Source organism: Humulus lupulus, chromosome 8, assembly GCF_963169125.1.
Source record: "Humulus lupulus chromosome 8, drHumLupu1.1, whole genome shotgun sequence".
NCBI classification, from domain to species: domain Eukaryota; kingdom Viridiplantae; phylum Streptophyta; class Magnoliopsida; order Rosales; family Cannabaceae; genus Humulus; species Humulus lupulus.
Genome location: NC_084800.1, coordinates 63,885,009 through 63,902,934, shown reverse-complemented (window position 1 = coordinate 63,902,934; position 17,926 = coordinate 63,885,009). Strand labels below are relative to the sequence as shown.

The window sequence follows — 17,926 nt, the reverse complement described above, 5'->3', positions numbered from 1 at the left end:
AGTGCTCTTACCTCATCTTCTTTTTCTCCTCACCTGGTCATCTTCTCTAGTGCACTCCCACTTTACCGACAACCGAATAAAAACCCCAACTAACATAAAATCCATTTCTCTCAAGTTTTGGGAAAACCCTAAAATATTAAAATCCAATCTTTTCACACATTTGATTCCAATTTCCTAATTTTGTTCATCTTTTTAGGAAGCTAGAATCTTCAAATATCGGCTACACCTTTAATCGGGAACTTCTAACAAAACTATAAAAATAAATGGTTTCTTTTTGGGATGTAGGGAAAACAACTAATTAAAAACCATTTTCAAAGTATAAAAGGGGACCACCAGTGCACCCGTACGTTTTTTCCGCACTTGATTTGTTGTAATCTTATTATTTTATGACTATATGCATATTAGTCATAGTAAATATTTTACAAATTTTCGTAAAATTATGAATTAGTTATGGTATAAAAAACAAAATTAAATAATTTGTTGTACGTATATTTATTTATTTTTATATGCATGTGTACATAAAATATTTAAACTCTAATTTTGACACTTTAAATTATTAAGATATTTTTTTAAAAAATCTAATAAAATGACTACTACAACTATAACATACACATAACATTTTAGATCAGTAGTCACGAAATACTATTATGGGAGGGGCGAAACCCATGTACACCAAAGAAATACAAATAATTTTTTAAAAAAAAAATAGATTTGATATTACTTTTTAAAATGTTGATTTTTTTTTGGTTGATCGTCGTTCTCAACTTTCCTTATCATAGGAGGAAGTTATGACGTTGGAGTGGAGTGTGATGTCAAGGCACTCTTTGGGTAATATTTTTCTCACATTCGTTTATCCTGTAGCAAGCAACTAGGTGGGTGGTCACTACAAATTCAGGGACTCAAACTCAAGTGTTATCTTCGTAATTAAATTCAGAGATGAAGGTGAGAAATCACGAATATATAATTTAGCTAAAAAATAATTGATGGCATTGGAATAAATTTTTTGAATTTGTCGTCTTCTTGTTCGTAGTTCACGTGTTATAGAATTCCTAAGCTCATAATCATATGCTGCCGAGCCATAAATATTATTATATATACATAAGAAAAAATCGAATATCGTTCCGTTTCAAACTTGGGATGAAAGATGTCAAACAGACATGGATGATATAACGCCAAACTCCAGGAACTGCTACAGTGCACATTGTAAACAGTGCTAAACTCGCTAATGGAGTCGTTTGACCATAAGCGTGTAACTAAGTATGACTAGCGGTTTAGGGGTTAAAAACTTTGGATAAGATATAACGTTTCACTAGAACGTTTAATATATACATTGGGATCCCAAAAATATAATTTCATAGTTTATTACAAGAAAGTGTTTACAACAAGCCGTTCTAAGCGGCAAAACAGGGTTCAGCCCTAGTTCCACTTTCAAACCTCGCCCAAGTATTGGTCGAGCAGCTGCATGTGTACACGTCATCACCTAAGCTCTCCAACTCAAGGATGGTTCAGCTTTCTTTTACCTTTCCCTGCACCACAAAGCACCCGTGAGCCGAAGCCCAGCAAGAAAACTCATATGCTCATAAACAGTCATATCATGATATCAAATCATATCCGGCATGCCTAGCAATCATAGCTCTATTCAGCATGCAAATGAATTCCAACAAATGATGAGGTATCCAGGATAAGAAATCCTGGCCTTCTGACTGGAGGACTACCAAGTCAATCCTAATCAGATGAGTGTCGCAACACTTGAGGTTCCGATAAACCATGCTGAGTGACCGACAAGCGAGTCACTAATTCAAGTGGAAGGGTGGCTGTTGGGTAAGCCTCTAACTTTCAACAGGTTCTGGTAAACCATACTGAGTGACCAACAAGCAAGTCACTGGGGCCTCAGTGCCCAAAGCCATGCATATGATGATCAAAATGATCATACAAAGCTCATAGCTCTGATCAAATGAGTGAATATCACTTTGAGGTCCTGGTAAACCATACTGAGTGACTGACAACCAAGTCACTAGGGGCCCAGTGCCCATTTTCCGCAATGGCTCTACATGGCTAGCCCTTGGCTAGATAAATGCTTGTTTATATTCATCGAACTTGAGGTCGGTCCTGCATTAATGCTCTTTGAGTCATTCAATGCAGAGGGTCGATTAGGTCCAATCGACATAGCTTGCACTAAACACACTAGGGTTGTCATGACTAGTGAGTTAGCACAATGTGACTAGTGCCCAGTACCACTGCCGAACCTGACTAGTGAGCCACAACTTCACAATTGATACTAACACCTTTGCCAATTCTGACTAACGAGTCAGCCCTGTGTGACCAGTGCCTAGTACCACTGCCGAACCTGACTAATAATTCATAGCTTCACAGTTGATACTAGCACCTTTGCCAAACCTGAGTAATTAGTCAGTACCATGCACAAGTAGGCAATGCTATCAATGTGTATCATATGCCAATCATCCAAGAACAGGGCATTTAGCATGCTTACTAAACAGTTGCTAACATAATTATGATCATGCACAAACACAGAGACTCAAGCTCTGACCAATCTCATATTCATCATTCATGGCATGCCCTAATCACATGTTTCTCGTGCATCACATGCATCGCACTTAATCATCCAGCATGCCTCAACAATAATCATATGCAAATGGGCAAGATTGCCAAGCATTCATTATGCTATCCATGTTTACATTTAAACATCCAACATGCATCAATCATAGCCATGCATGTCACATATGGGGTGCAGTTTTCTTACCTCGGGTTCGAGCGAGAATTAATAAAATAAACGACCTTTGAGAACGATCAATCCTTTGGTCCTTTAGCGGTCACCTAGTCATAACCAAATATGGAATCCCATCAATAAAATAAATCATAGAAAGGTTTATAATCTAAAACCTCACTCCCGGGATCCATCCCACACTCTCGGGACTCTCAATCCACTCAAACGGGGTAAAGGAACCAACCCCCGAGCCTTAAAAGTCCTCCCGAGCCCTAAAATATGCTTGCTGGAAAGTGCACTAGTGCTAGGGCGCTGCCTAATGGTGCTGGGGCGCTGCCCCAAAATCAGAGAGCACCAGAAACGGCTCTGCCTAGCGCTGGGGCGCCACCAGCAGACCAGAAACTCTTCTGGTCTTCTCCTCTGCGATTTCCCTTGAAAAACAAACCTCCAAATCAATCCCAAACATCATCAAAACATCAAAATCAAACCCCACACCCCATCTACACCACACCCTCATCAAAACCCAAGCAATCTTACACAAGAACTTCCATGAATTCTCACAACTAACATCTCAAATTTCCCAACTGCAAACTAACTTGAAAAACAGAGTAAAGCTTAAGTTCTTGAGTGAAACCTTACCTCAAGTTGGATTTGAGTCCTCTTCAATGATTGAACTAAGTTCCTAAGCTCTCACCTTTGATCTCCTAGCTTGGTTCTTCAAGTTGGCTTCAAAAATTCCAAAGAATGGAAGAGGAGAAATGGTGTACGGGAAGGAGAAAAGGATGAGGATGATGATGCTCTGTTTTTCTTTCTGTTTTCTACAGCCATCTAATTGATATATATCCTAGGGGTGAAAAGACCATTTTGCCCCTAGGTCAAATTAAAGCTTCTAAACACTCCCAAGGGTAAAACCGTCATTTCCCGCCTATCTCGTTAATTATAATTAACACCCTCCATTTCCCGTTATTCTCAAAATTATTAAGTACCAATAAATCATATCCCATTACCCTTTCATTCCCGGTAATGTTCTAATCATCAAAATGACCCCGAGACTCACCCCGAGCCTCGCACTTGATCCCGTTATGACTAGACCGAAAACTTGCATTCCCATGATCGTCTCATGCCGAATGGCTCGAACCAATCCATATATAATGTGGTAAAATTATAATTCACCCATATGCATAAAATTACACAATCACGCCCCCAACGACCAAATTACCAAAATGCCCTTGCAATTAAATTATGAGCCCATATGCATGCATTCACCATCATATAATAATATAATTCACATAAACATGCATATAATCATTAAATACCATAATAAATCAATTATGGCCTTCCCGGCCTCCTAATCAAGGTCCTAAACCTTATTAGGAAATTTGTGGCATTACAGATGAAGTCCGTCAAAACATGTTGACACACATAGGGCATAGCATAAAATCCGAAAAATCGAAAAAACCGTATACACCGACTTTCCGAACATCGAAAAAATCGAAACCGATTAAACCGAATACTGAAAAAACTGCTAATGGTGCAAACCGCCACTGTTTGGTCGGTTTGAAATTTTTGTTCGGACCGACCGGCGAAACCGAAACCGACCGAACAATATAATATTATATAATTATTAATTATTAAAATTATTAAATAAAAAAAAATATGAAATTATGTTCTATATATTTATGTTTTAAAAATGCACAAAAATGGATTATAACAATCCAAAATTTTTAGTTTTTTAACTAAAACTTTAAAAAAAAAAATAATAATTAAAAAAAATTAAAAATTCGGTTTGGTCGGTTTTTTCTTTTAACTGGTTTGGTTGGTCAGTTTTTGGATTGCACCAATCCGGACCAAAAACTGAATTCTAGATTTTATGTTATGAAAAAACCGCCAAAACCAACTGATGCTCACCCTTGGACACACACGTGGGTATAAATAAATACGCACAGTAAATTGCATGGTTCGTAAATAAATATGGTCCAAAATTATTTATTCAATAGCCTGACCGAGGCATCTGAACGTTTAAAATGTCTAAAATGGCCTTTTAATTTTAATTCCCGTAAAGATCAACATTAACATTATTGTCGGGACACACCTTTTGAAATTTTAATCAAACCCATCAATATTCGAAAAAGACAAAGCTGTCCCCGATATATATGTATTATTTTTTCAATTTCTTTGTCCAATAGATAAAGTTACCGTATTGATGTGCAAATTTATGAGTGATTGAAATTAATTAGTTAACAATACCCTTATATACACATATGTGATGATGATATTGTGTTGATTAGTTATAAATCTTGATTTATCCTTTAAATAAATTAGATTAGAAGGGGTTTGAGTTATTGTCTGATCATCAATACGTCAGGTGTGCGTTATGCGTTTTGAATTTGCTTGTTGCGCCGTATCTGACCACAAACCAGTCATTATTCTTAAATCATAAACCTAACATGTCAACGAAATAGATGCAATCATAAATTATCGCAACCAAATATATATATAATTATTTATTGAGAACTAATTAAGGTCAACACACACAAGAGGGGATATAAGTCCACTTTAATTAAGCTTTTTTTTCAATGCCCTGGTCATAGGTATACACGTATGTTCTATTGTTTTCTTTTTCTTTTTCTTTTATCTTTATTTTTTAGAATTATTCAATTATTTTTATTATAGTAAAACACTCTACAAAAAATATAAGAGTCTGATTGGTTCGTGATTGAAAAACTATTTTTTCAAAAAGTAGAATTCTGAAATGAAAATCTGGATTGAGTGTCTGAAAACATGTTTTTTAAAATGTGATTGGTTCACTATCTGTAAATTGTTTTTTAGTTTTAAAAAGTTGAATATGTGATTAGTAGAAAATATGAAAATATAATTCAACCAAAATAGAGTTGAATCTAAAAACTATTTTAATTTAATATTTTTTTAACAAATGATACATGCTATTAAATTTTAATTTATCAATAAATTTAGTTAAATAAAATTTAAAATTAGCTCATTGATTAAATATTAAATAATAGTTCACTCACATCTATTTTTTTAATTTTAAATTAAAGTTACATTATTTTAATTGATTAGGATTATTATAAAAAAACAGTTATTGTTTATATGGTTAAAACTTAATGTGACATTATTAATATATAAAATGCATTACTCAATTTTTTCAAAACAAAGTTATATATATATAGTATTTTCATTATATACAAAACCAAAAAGATATATATAACTAATTTATACATATAACTAATTCAATTGACAATTACATCTACGAACGATGTTGGTTTCTTCAAAAGTGTAACTACATTCTACACTTCACTCGAAAGTAGTTGACACTGTCAATGTTTTTAGTGAAAACTACTAGTTACCATATTAGTTTGCATTAGCTCTTCTTAACATTCATTTCAAGATTAATTTTATAGGTTCAAAGAACTTCAATAGTGTTATCAGCATTTATCTCATTATAAAAAAAGATGTATTATACCATACTTAAATTATATTTTTCAAATGGGTTGAACTTATTTCCTAAATTAATAACACTTTAAAAGTCATTGAGTAATTATATCAAACACTTTGTATGCATAAAAATTATGTCAAACACAAAATCTTCCACACTTTATAAGGTACACCTTATCACAACAGAAGATCACAAACAACTTTATTGATTATACAAATATGCCCATAAAAATTTGTATATAAATTAAATCATAAACTCAAAATAGAAAAAAAATTTAAAACTCAACCATAAGTAAATTTGCATTTTCCAATTAGAAAACAACAATAGACTCCAACCCTCTTGCTTTACACAATTCCAAGCTCTTTCTATTTTTTGGTACCCTTGTAAATCTACACACTTTTTAACATTGTAAATATCACATCTTTATCTGAAATAAAGCCCAATAAAATTACATGTATATGTTGCAGTTACTCAAAGAAGCACCCAAAAATAAATATAAAAGGTACATATTGAGGATTAGGACAAACAAGGAGTAAGAGTGAGGAATTGAAAGACATTTCTCTCCCCACATTTGGTGCTGCGATCATTCTGCAACTGAGAGCCACCATTGACGAAGAAGAAGAGAAGGCAGAACACAAGAAAAGCAACAGAACACAATAGACAGGTTTTTGGATTGGAATAAATGAAAATGTGAAATTTGCGTTTTCTGATTTTAGCTTAGTTTTAGAATTTAAATTTGAAAACAGTATTTGAAATCATTCAACCAAACAAGTTTTTATATGGGTCCCACTAATTTTTTAATTTCAGATTCATAAAATTGTATTTGGATTCTAAACCAATCAGACCCTAATTTATTCATCAATTTCTTCTTCTATTTCAGAGATAGATATAACTCTCTCCGAACCTAATTTTTAGAGTTTCATTTCGGCCTAATAAAAAATGAATATTCTCGAATAATTTTTTCTTTATTCTCTTGCAAGCTATTGAACGTTATACTGATCTTGCTCGTTTTGATTATGCTTCTGTGGTAACCAAGAAACAGAATCACTCTATTGCATTAATATTTTTTTTAGCACCATAGTATTAAATTTAATAATATAGTTTTAAATTTAAAATATAAGAGTCAATTCTTATTTTAAAAATCACTTAAATATCTATGTCATTTATAAATATCATAATTTGGCAACAAAGTTTAATGTCACCGTTCCAATTAATATATATCTATATAATTATGTTTCTTGTATTAAAATTAATTGAGACATCAAAATGGGATAGAATTAGCTATATAACGACGATATCACTTCACAATGCGAACACATTCATTTAATTTGGTCAAAAATTACATATTGAAAACAAATAGTTAACCTCATTATAAATTTGTAGCTATTCGAATTTCTTTTCACTTGAAAGATAGATATCCTAAACTGCTAGACGATGTCCCAATTTCTTTTTTGTTAATTTTTCAGTTATGTTTGAGTAAAATTATTGTGATAATTTTTAATGAATTCTTCACGTAATTTTGACCAAATTAAGTGTAGAATGCACACTTTTTTTTGGTTGACAAAATGGACACTTCTTTTGAAACTAAAAAAATGGGACAAAATTGAACACTTTACCTAACGCCAATGCATATTTTTGTACTTACCTACCCCCTCTTCTAATGCAATTCCTCTATGAGGAATTCATTAAAACGAAAGAAAAACTATGTATTTATATTTATATATATATATATATAAACTAGGGTGCACATTTACTTAATTTTAAAAGTATAAACAATGTCTATAATTTCAATAAAAATTAGTTTCCTATTTTTAAAAAATATATATAATATAATAAATTATAGTTTTATAGTATATATAAATATTTATATCAATAATCTTTATATATATGACATTTAAATACAACGTTGACATAGATATATATTTACATGACTATATGACTTATATATAAAATACAATAATATTTAAAAAGAAATTAATAATAGAAATAAAATAAGAATAAAAAAATTCATAGTGTAGACAGAAATATATATGCATCAACTATTTTTAGTTTCCAATATATCTCGCAATGTCGTTTTGTGAATTTGATTGAAGAAAAAGAGTTTCAACCACTTGATAAAAAACAAACTATCACACAAATTTATAAGATAAAAAAATGATATGTATGCATTTATTTATTTTTTTGGTGAATAAGATCATTGTATTGCTCAAAATAAATGTCATTTACAATTTCCAACTTTTGACTCTAAGCTCCCTGAATCCCCGTGAGGCCTATCATCTATACAATCAATGTTGTGTATCTTTACACCTGGAATTAAACCAATCTCTATCTATATTCCTTGTCTTAATCGGCATTACAGTGCAAATCCTAAATCTAATATCTCTTTGAATTGCCTTTACAATATGATTTGTATGCCAAAGTTTATGAGACCATAGCACATCATTCCTCACTCTCCAAATGTGATACACCAAGGTGGCAACAATAGCTATCATAATGCTCTTTCGGACTTTGCTCAGGTGCTTTGCTTTGGTAATCCACTGGAGCAATCTGTCGTGTTCCTCTGTTTGAGCTCTCCAACCTAGCCAATTCTTCACTTGCAATAGACAAGTCTTGCTATATGTACATTGAAAAAATAAATGTTGAATGTCTTCATTATACTCACCACACAATAAACATGATTGGTCCATGTGTGGGTTGTAGTTGTGTATATATACTCGGGTACAAAGCTTCTGTAGCATCACTAGCCATAAAATGAATCAATGCTCAGGAATGCTAATTCTCTCCCAAACAATATTCCCCCAATGTACTTTGAGTGGGTGAGCAAATAAAATTTCATGCCCTGCTTTGATACTGTACTTCATTGCAGTAAAGGAGGCCATATCCATTTTGGCTTTATAGAGTTCCTTAACAGCCACTAATTTTTTCCAATACCAGCTGCAGTCCAAGTGTGTTTTATACTCCCACTAGTCCTATTTGCTAAAATAAACACTGTGAATCCATTTGACCCATAAGTTATCTTTTTTAGAAGCAATGGTCCATACATACTTCCCCATAGCTGCAATATTCCAGTCAATAACCTTCTTGAATCCTAATCCGCCAGCTGCCTTGGGAAGACAAATGTTATTCCAAGCTACTAAACAAGCCCCCGAGTGATCAATCATTCATTTCCAAAGAAATTCTCTACAGATGGCTTCAATATCCCTCAATAATTTATTCTGTAATATCATGATCTGTGCCCAATAAGAGTGAATAGAAAGCAATACAGAATTTATTAGTGTAAGTCTTCCCATATATGATAACTTCCTTGAACTCCACTGTCGAATCTTAAGCACCATTTTCTCTAAAATACTCCCACATTCAACAGAAGATATATTTTTTTGAACATATTGGAATGCCAAGATATCGAAAAGGTAAATAACTTCTAATGAATCCTGAAACTTCCAGCAGCCTACTTACCTCGGCCTCCACCATACTACTACAGTAGACAACAGATTTGGTCTCATTTGGCATTAAACCAGATGTCCCTGAGAATAATTTAAGATCCCTGAGCATCCATAGAATGGAGATATAATCTCCATAACAGAATAACAAGAGATCATCCGCAAAACACAAGTGATTTAATCTCATTTGAGCACATCCATCATGATACTTGTAACTAGATAAGAAGCCTACTTTAACCATAATTCTAGACATTGGAGACATTGGGTCCCCTTGTCGCAATCCCCTTTTAGCTGCAAAGAACCCATACATTGATCCATTAATCATCAATGAGAATCTCGGTGTTATAACACAAATCATAATGAGCTTGATAATCTTCTGTGGGAATTTAAAAGCAACAAGCATCTCCTCAATGAAATCCCATTCAATCGTATCATATGCTTTCCTCAAATCCAACTTGATCATACAACTCGACTTGCATCTTTTCCTTCCATATTGATGAACTAAGTCTTGGCAGATCATGATGTTATGTGCTATATACCTCCCATGAACAAACCCCCCTGGTTCTCCACAATCAAGTCAGGGAGAATTCTTCCCAGCCTTGAACATATCATTTTTTATGCTACTTTATATATTACATTACAGTAGGCAATAGGTCTAAAATCACTTACTTTATCCGAGCATTTGATCTTTGGAATGAGGGTGATGGATGTTGCATTAATCTCTTTAAGAAGCTTGCCCGTGGTAAAGAAATCTCAGATAGCAGAACTGACCTCAGAACTTACCAAATCCCAATTGTGTTGATAAAAAAAACTGCTATAGCCATCTGGACCAGGTGCCTTCATTCCTGGAATGGAGAAAATAGCCTCTTTAACTTCCTATGAAGTAAACTCTTCTAGCAGCAACCTAGATTGGACCTCAGAAATGACCGGCCCTAAATCCACTATTGCCTGTGAAACTTTCCTCCTGTATTGCATATTTGTCCCCAACAAGCCTTGATAATACTCCAATAAAAATGCACTTTGAACTCCAACTGCTGTGTCTACCCAACAACCATCTTCAGTTTTAATGAACATAACTCAATTCTGAATTCTTCTAGCTTTCAAGGAAGCATGAAAAATAGAAGTATTCTCATCTCCATTAAGCACCCAATTTGCTTTGGCTTTCTGTGCTAAAAACAGAATATAAGCTTTATGCAGCCGAATAAACTCTTCCCTAGCCAATTGCTTCTGCCTTATGAGAGTAACATTGAGAGGCTCTTGGTGCATTCTTTGCTGAATCTCCATCAAATGTTTTTTGCTTGAACTTCTGCCTTTTGAATATCATGATATCCTTCTCTATTAATGCCCAAAAAAATTTGTTTCAGTCCCTTTAATTTCATAACTAGCTTAAACATCTTAGTACCTGAAACTAATTCATTCCAACTAGTTCAGACTTTGCCCTCATAAGATGAAGCTTCCTTCCACATTCAAAAATATCTGAATGGCTTCTTTCCCAGGCTCACTTCCAAATAAAAAGAGACAAGAATGGGACTGTGATCAAAGGTACCTTCCGGAAGAAACACTGCCTCTGAATTTGGAAAAGTATCTGTCCATCTCGAATTAACCATAGCTTTATCTATCTTGGAATAGACACGATCCTCTGCATGCTGTTTATTAGTCCAAGCGTAGAAACACCTTGAAAACTTTAGATCTTCCATTTGGCAAGAAACCATACAATCCCGAAAGCTTAAAGAAGGTTTCTTATTGATCTTTTTACCAATTATTTCATTCTGGTGTAATATCTCATTGAAGTCCCCCAGAACTGTCCAGGGCTCATCAATAAGCGATGCCATCCCATGAATATCATGCCACAACCATTCCCTAGTCATCTCATCATTAAATCCATACACGAATGTGATGAAAAATCTCCCTGTTTGTGTTTGAAGCTTGAGCAAAACAATGTATAAGTTGACTAGTACATACTCTCATATCAAGAGAATACATAATCGGATTCCAAGCCACAATTATTCTCCCTTTATCTCGCCAAGGATTGTTATTAGTAAGACACCAACCAAAAAATAAACTAGAATAAAGTGATCCCATTTTTTTATTCTTCACCATTGTTTCGAGAAGACTAACCAGCCCAACTGTCTTTGTGTTGATTAATTGCTTAATCTCACAATGCTTATGTTGACTGTTAATCCCTCTTACATTCCAACATAGTATCTTATCCATTACAGGTAGAGGGATCTCTCCCCCCCCCCCCCCCTCCTCCTCTAGTGTTTTGCCTGTGTATTCCTTCTTCTTCCTACTCCCCTTGTAGCACCCACATTATTTTGATATAATATGGCCAATAATCACATGATTGCATTGCATTACATATCATACAATATGTATAATTTGAGCATATGCATATTCTTATAAGTGTTTTCATGTATAAGTATAAAAGTTGTGTATGTGATGTCTATATGTATGCTCAATATTATTAACCTTGTGGCATTTGAGTTGTCTTTTATGGGTGTTTGATGTGCTCAAGATATAAGAAAGTATGAAAAATATGGACAAGGCATGGAATTAAGTGTTGAAAGTGAGATATAGAAGGCAAAATAGGTTAAGTAGTGGAAAATAGTACAATGTCGATTACTAGTATTTCGGTGTAAAATTGAGTATTTATGGATTTACCAAATGTAATCGAGGTATGATTAAGGTCTCATTGATGATGTAAAAATGGTTTTAGAACCATTAGATCAATTCTTGATGGGAGGTATACATAATCAGTGGTATTGATGCAAAGTCAAAACGAGCTTAGCATAAGTGCGCTACGCTCGATCGGGTAAGCATAACTATTGGGTATGGAGTCATATGGACCTAAGGTTTGGTGTGAGTGTTTTACACATAAGGATAATAGGCCTAGCAGATGATTAAGTCGAAATTATTGAAGTGATAAGGTTTTCATAAGTCAAAAGGTGAAATGATGAGATGAAAGGTGTCAACTTTTGACAATAAGGCTAAATCATTGAAAATAAGGAATTTTCATCAACCTTATCACTTTGCACGACCATTATTCTGAAAAACAGAGAGAAAAGAAAACCAAAAACCATTTCTTGGCTGGTTTGAAGAAATTCTAAGGAGATCCAAGTGAAATCAAAGCCAAAGAAGTAGATTAAGCTTAGTTCTAGCCTTTTTATGGTAAGTTCTTGTACTTGGAAGTTAAACTATGTTTTTGAATTTTTCTGAAAGCTTATATATGGTGTTTTATCCTTTTTAAGATATTTCTTGGGGTTTCCAAGTGGTTTGAGGTTTAGAAAAGCTTGAAGAGATTGTCTTCGCCGAAAAGTTGCTCGGTAAGTGAAATTTTGTGTTTTATGAGGTTTTTGGGGTTCTTGGAGTACAAGATGATTTTTGGTTATTTGATTGAGTTTATAAGAGAGTATATATGTTTATAAATGTTTTAATAGATGTGGAGACTCATTTAATTTGGATGATGATCTAGGAGATAAGAATTTTATCAAAATCGGTATATGATAACTTTATGATGAATCATGTTGGTATTTGGGATATATGGTTATGGCAGGTTAATTGATGTAGATTATTGGTGGATTTTGATATTTGAGGATAGCTAAAATTAAGGGGAAACTCTGTCAAAATTTCCCCAAATGTCTAAGATAAATCTAATGCTCGATCTAGGTGGTGAAGGCTAGCCGGAGGAGAACCCATGGGATTTTGTATTATATGTGTAACAAGCCCTGCAGGCATTGACCAATTCAAACAGTGTGCACAATATTAAGGGGCCCAAAATTTAAAAAGAAGTTGTATATGTCCATTGATATTGGGTAATCATTAGCATTGCATGCATTACTTTGCTTACTGAGCTTTAGGCTCACAGTTGTCTTGTGTTGCAGGTAGAGAAAGAAATATGTGAATGATATGAGGAGAACTGAAGCATGGTCCTGACCTTGATTTGTACATATGAACACATCGACCTTTTTGTGGGTTATTTCAGTTATCAGTGAAATGTTTGTAATAAAGTGTGAAGTTATGTTTTGAAAACAAATTGGGTTATTTAATACTTATGTATAATATGTTTGAGACCCACTTTATGTTTAATGTAAATAATGTGAAATAAGTTTTCAAGTTTTTAAAAAAAAAAAATGTCCAGACTTTTGCAGTAATAAATTATATGATATAGTTTTAAAACGTAACACCTCAAATATGGTTTTAACTAAAATAAGTGAGGGTGTTACACCCCTGTCAGTATAGAATACTAATTTGTCACTATTGGATTGGTATAAACCTCTTGCATCTTTGTCCCCTTGATCACATTTTCTGAAAACCTTCTTCATCAACTGCTGGTATCATCGAGATCTGCTCTGTCACCAGTTTCCGGGTACCCAAGTTTTCTTAACTTGGGTTTCCTTCCTAGACATCTTAGTCTCATGTCCTATCCCAGAACAAAGGTGACATACTATTGGAATCCATTCATATTCCACTTGCAATTCTATTTCCTGGTCAAATTCATTCATGAACCCAATCGTTGTTGGAAACTCCTGATCCATACTAACCTCAATAAGGATTCGAGGATAATAGAGTCGGTCCCTATGTTTTGTGAAGTTATCAACTTGTATTGGTCTCCCTATCTGCCCCATAATCTTGAAGAGAGATCCCTCACCCCAATACTTGATATCTAATCCTCCTAATTGAATCCAAGTAGGGACTATAGTAATGTCCTCCTTAGTGAAATCATCCACTGAGTTCCATGGTTTCATAACAAGTGGCTTCTTGCCAAAAAACAAATATCCACCATCAAGAACTCTATCATGGAATTCCAGATTGTGAAATCTGATAATGAAAATGCCTCTAGAAAGCACTCCAACTTTGTCCACATTTTCTTTCCATAATCACCTCACAAAACCATCCAAAATATTGACCGGAGGGTTAGCTCCCACGACATAACAAACAATGGAAGGTTGCCAGTAACTAATCTCCTCAGCAATATCCTCTGGTTCTGTCTTGATTCCAATTTTCCTACCCTGATTCAGAGGGGCGGCTAAGCCATTTGATTTCTCTCCACAAGTTCGTATTGAAGTCTACTTAGAATGGTGAGATCGTAAAATCGGAGTAGAAGCATTCTTACCTAGCATCACATCATGCATAGCTCGATTGGAAGCATCTAGTGTAACGCCCCAACTTCAGGGACCGCTACAGTGCACATTGTAAACAGTGCTAAACTCGCTAATCGAGTCGTTTGGCCATAAACGTGTAACTAAGTATGATTAGCGGTTTAGGGATTAAAAATTTTGGTTAAGATACAACGTTTCATTAGAACGTTTACTATATACATTGAGATCCCAAAAATATAATTTAAAGGTCTAAGCGGCAAAACAGGGTTTAACCCTAGTTTCTCTTTCAAACCTTGCCCAAGTACTGGTCGAGCAGCTGCATATGTACACGTCATCACCTAAGCTCTCCAACTCAAGGATGGTCCAGCTTCCTTTTGCCTTTACTTGCACCACAAAGCACTCGTGAGCCGAAGCTCAGCAAGAAAACTCATATGCTCATGAACAGTCATATCATGATATGAAATCATATCTGGCATGCCTAGCAAACATAGCTTTATTCAAGCATGCAAATGAATTCAAACAATGCTGGGGTATCCAGGATAAGAAATCATGCCCTTCTGATTGGATGACTATCAAGTCAATCCTAATCAGATGAGTGTCTCAACACTTAAGGTTCTGGTAAACCATACTGAGTGACCAACAAGCAATTCACTACGGGGCGCAGCACCCAAAGCCATGATGATCAAAATGATCATACAGCGCTCATAGCTCTGATCAAATGAGTGAATTTCACTTGAGGTTCTGGTAAACCATACTGAGTGACTGACAAGCACGTCACTGTGGGGCCGGTGCCCATAGCCATGTGACAAAACAGTCACGGGACTCGCTGGCCCTGGCTCTAAATGACTAGCCTTTGGCTAGACAAGCGCTTTTCAATATTCATCGAACTTGAGGTCGGTCCGGCATTAATGCTCTTTGAGTCATCCCATGCAGAAAGTCGATTAGATCTAATCTTTGCTGGCTTGTGTGGAACACGCTAAGGCCGTCCTGACTGATGAGTCAGCACTATGTGACCAATGCCCAGTACCACTGCCGAACCTAACTAATGAGTCACAGCTTCATAGTTGATACTAACACCTTTGCCAATTCTGACTAATGAGTCAGTACCATGCACAAGTAAGCATTGCTACCAAACATATATCATATATCACACATCCAAAGATGAGGCATTCAGCATGCTTACTTAACAATTGCGAGCATAATAATGATCATGTACAAACACAGAGACTCAAGCTCTGACCAATCTCATATTCGATATCCATGGCATGCCCTAGTCACATGTTTCTCGTGCATCACATGCATCACACTTAATCATCCAGCATGCCTCAATAGTAATCATATGCAAATGAGCAAGATTTCTAAGCATTCATTATGCTATCAATGTTTACATTTAAACATCCAACATGCATCAATAATAGCCATGCATGTCACACATGGGGTGCAGTTTTCTTACCTTGGGTCCAAGCACAGGTTACCAACAAATGAGCCACAAGCACGATCCCGATTCCAAGCCTCTAGTGATAACCTAGTCACAACCACAAATGGTGATCCAATGAGTTCAAGTTCTAAAACCAATCCCGGAACCAAGACCTAGCCTCCGAGACATCAAACGCCTCCAATCCGGGTAGTAGGAATGATCCCGAGGCCTAAGGTTTGAGTTCCCATGACTAAAAACCCATTTTGGTCACTTTTCCTCTTTTGAACCGCGGCCCCAAACATTAGAGCCGCAGCCCCACTCAAATCAGGCCCAAAAATCCTCTCTGACAGCAATTAGAGCCTCAGCTCTACCCAATAGAGCTGCAGCTCAAATAGCCCATCAGCACCAAACCACCAGCTTCTTCAAGCTTGAGTCGCAGCGCCCAAGAACAGAGCCGCGACTCAACCTCGAACCCAGCCAAAAATCCTCCAGTTCTTCATCTAAAATCCTTTCATAAACATATCCAAACATCTCCAAACTCAAAAATCAAAGTTCCCAAACATCCCCATGATCCAAAACCAACAAAACTCAAGTCTCAAATCACCCAAAAACACATCAAAACACAAAATCCAATTCAAGCTTAAAAACTTTAAAAACTTAGAACTTAAAACTTGAATTACCTCTGATTAAGTTGTTTTCAACTAAATCCTCCGGCTAATAAGCTTATAATTTTCCTTAGGATTGCTATGCCTCGATCCTCGCTTGATTCCGAGTCCTAGAACTCAAGTTACCTTCGAAAATGTAATCGGGAGACGAAAATGGAACTTAGAGGGAGAGAGAACGTACAGAACGTTCTTTTTATTCTTTTAAAAGGTTACTTAGAGCTTAAGTAGCTTCCAATAAAACCTAGTGCTCGGGGTCCCGAAAACACCCCCGGGGACATTATAGTCAAAACTTCTAGAATTTCCCCCTGATCTTACTAACTCCCAATTTAGCACCAAATATTAATTCCCATTACCAATAACCCGGTAATGCTCTAAATACCCCTTGACTTACTCCAAGTCAAGCTTAAATCCCGTTGTGACTTTCCCACTAGCTTACCTCCTAGGATCGTCTTGTGCTGGGTAACCCTGGCATAACCAAACAATAACAAAACACCACGCCCATTTCACATATATGCCAAAAATGCCCGAAATGGCCAAAATATGAAAATCACCCAATTAATCACAAATGGGTTCACATGCATATTTAATACACCTAAACATGCATATTATCATTAAATAGCATAATAAATCAATTATGGCCCTCCCGGCCTCCTAATCAAGGTTCTAAACCTTATTAGGAAATTTGGGGCATTACATCTAGCCAATTTCCAAAATCTGTGCGAATTTCAGATTGTCGTTGTAGGGGAAGAAACCTTGCTTAGATGCTCATAATCCCCTTCCTCAACCTTGAGAATTTCCAGCTCTTGGACCCCCACAATTGCATCCGTCGACCGTGTTTTGATTATCCTATCAGAAGACGAGGGTCCTACTTTCTTAACTTTACCTTTGGCCTTAGCTTTCCCCTCGTTCCTAGCCCCTTTAGCCATAGCTTTGACGATAATCACTGAGAGAGAAGAAACTAGGGAAAAGTTTATTACTCATATTGTGCCTTTATTATTTTTAAATAAATATGATTTAATTATTTAAATTATCATAAAATATCTTTAAAATATCCTATTTTAATTAATTGATTAATTTATTTTTGTTTAAGTTTATGTTTGTTCTAGTTTTTGAATTGGGCAGTGAC

At 35.3% G+C, this 17,926-nt stretch overlaps 1 protein-coding gene and 1 long non-coding RNA gene across 2 annotated transcripts; one reads left to right on the top strand and one right to left on the bottom strand.

Moving 5' to 3' along the window:
• Nucleotides 1-12,515: 12,515 nt before the first annotated feature.
• On the top strand, nt 12,516-13,724 carry LOC133793838 (uncharacterized). Its single transcript, XR_009874980.1, has 3 exons — nt 12,516-12,787; nt 12,868-12,942; nt 13,501-13,724. It is a non-coding gene; the product is annotated as an uncharacterized LOC133793838 (long non-coding RNA).
• A 247-nt stretch (nt 13,725-13,971) lies between these two features.
• On the bottom strand, nt 13,972-17,726 carry LOC133795507 (uncharacterized). Its single transcript, XM_062232956.1, has 3 exons — nt 17,553-17,726; nt 14,501-14,685; nt 13,972-14,410 (listed from the first exon to the last, which is right to left on the bottom strand). The coding sequence occupies exons 1-3, from the start codon at nt 17,724-17,726 to the stop codon at nt 13,972-13,974; spliced, it is 798 nt and encodes a 265-aa protein (XP_062088940.1).
• Between the last annotated feature and the right edge of the window lie 200 nt (nt 17,727-17,926).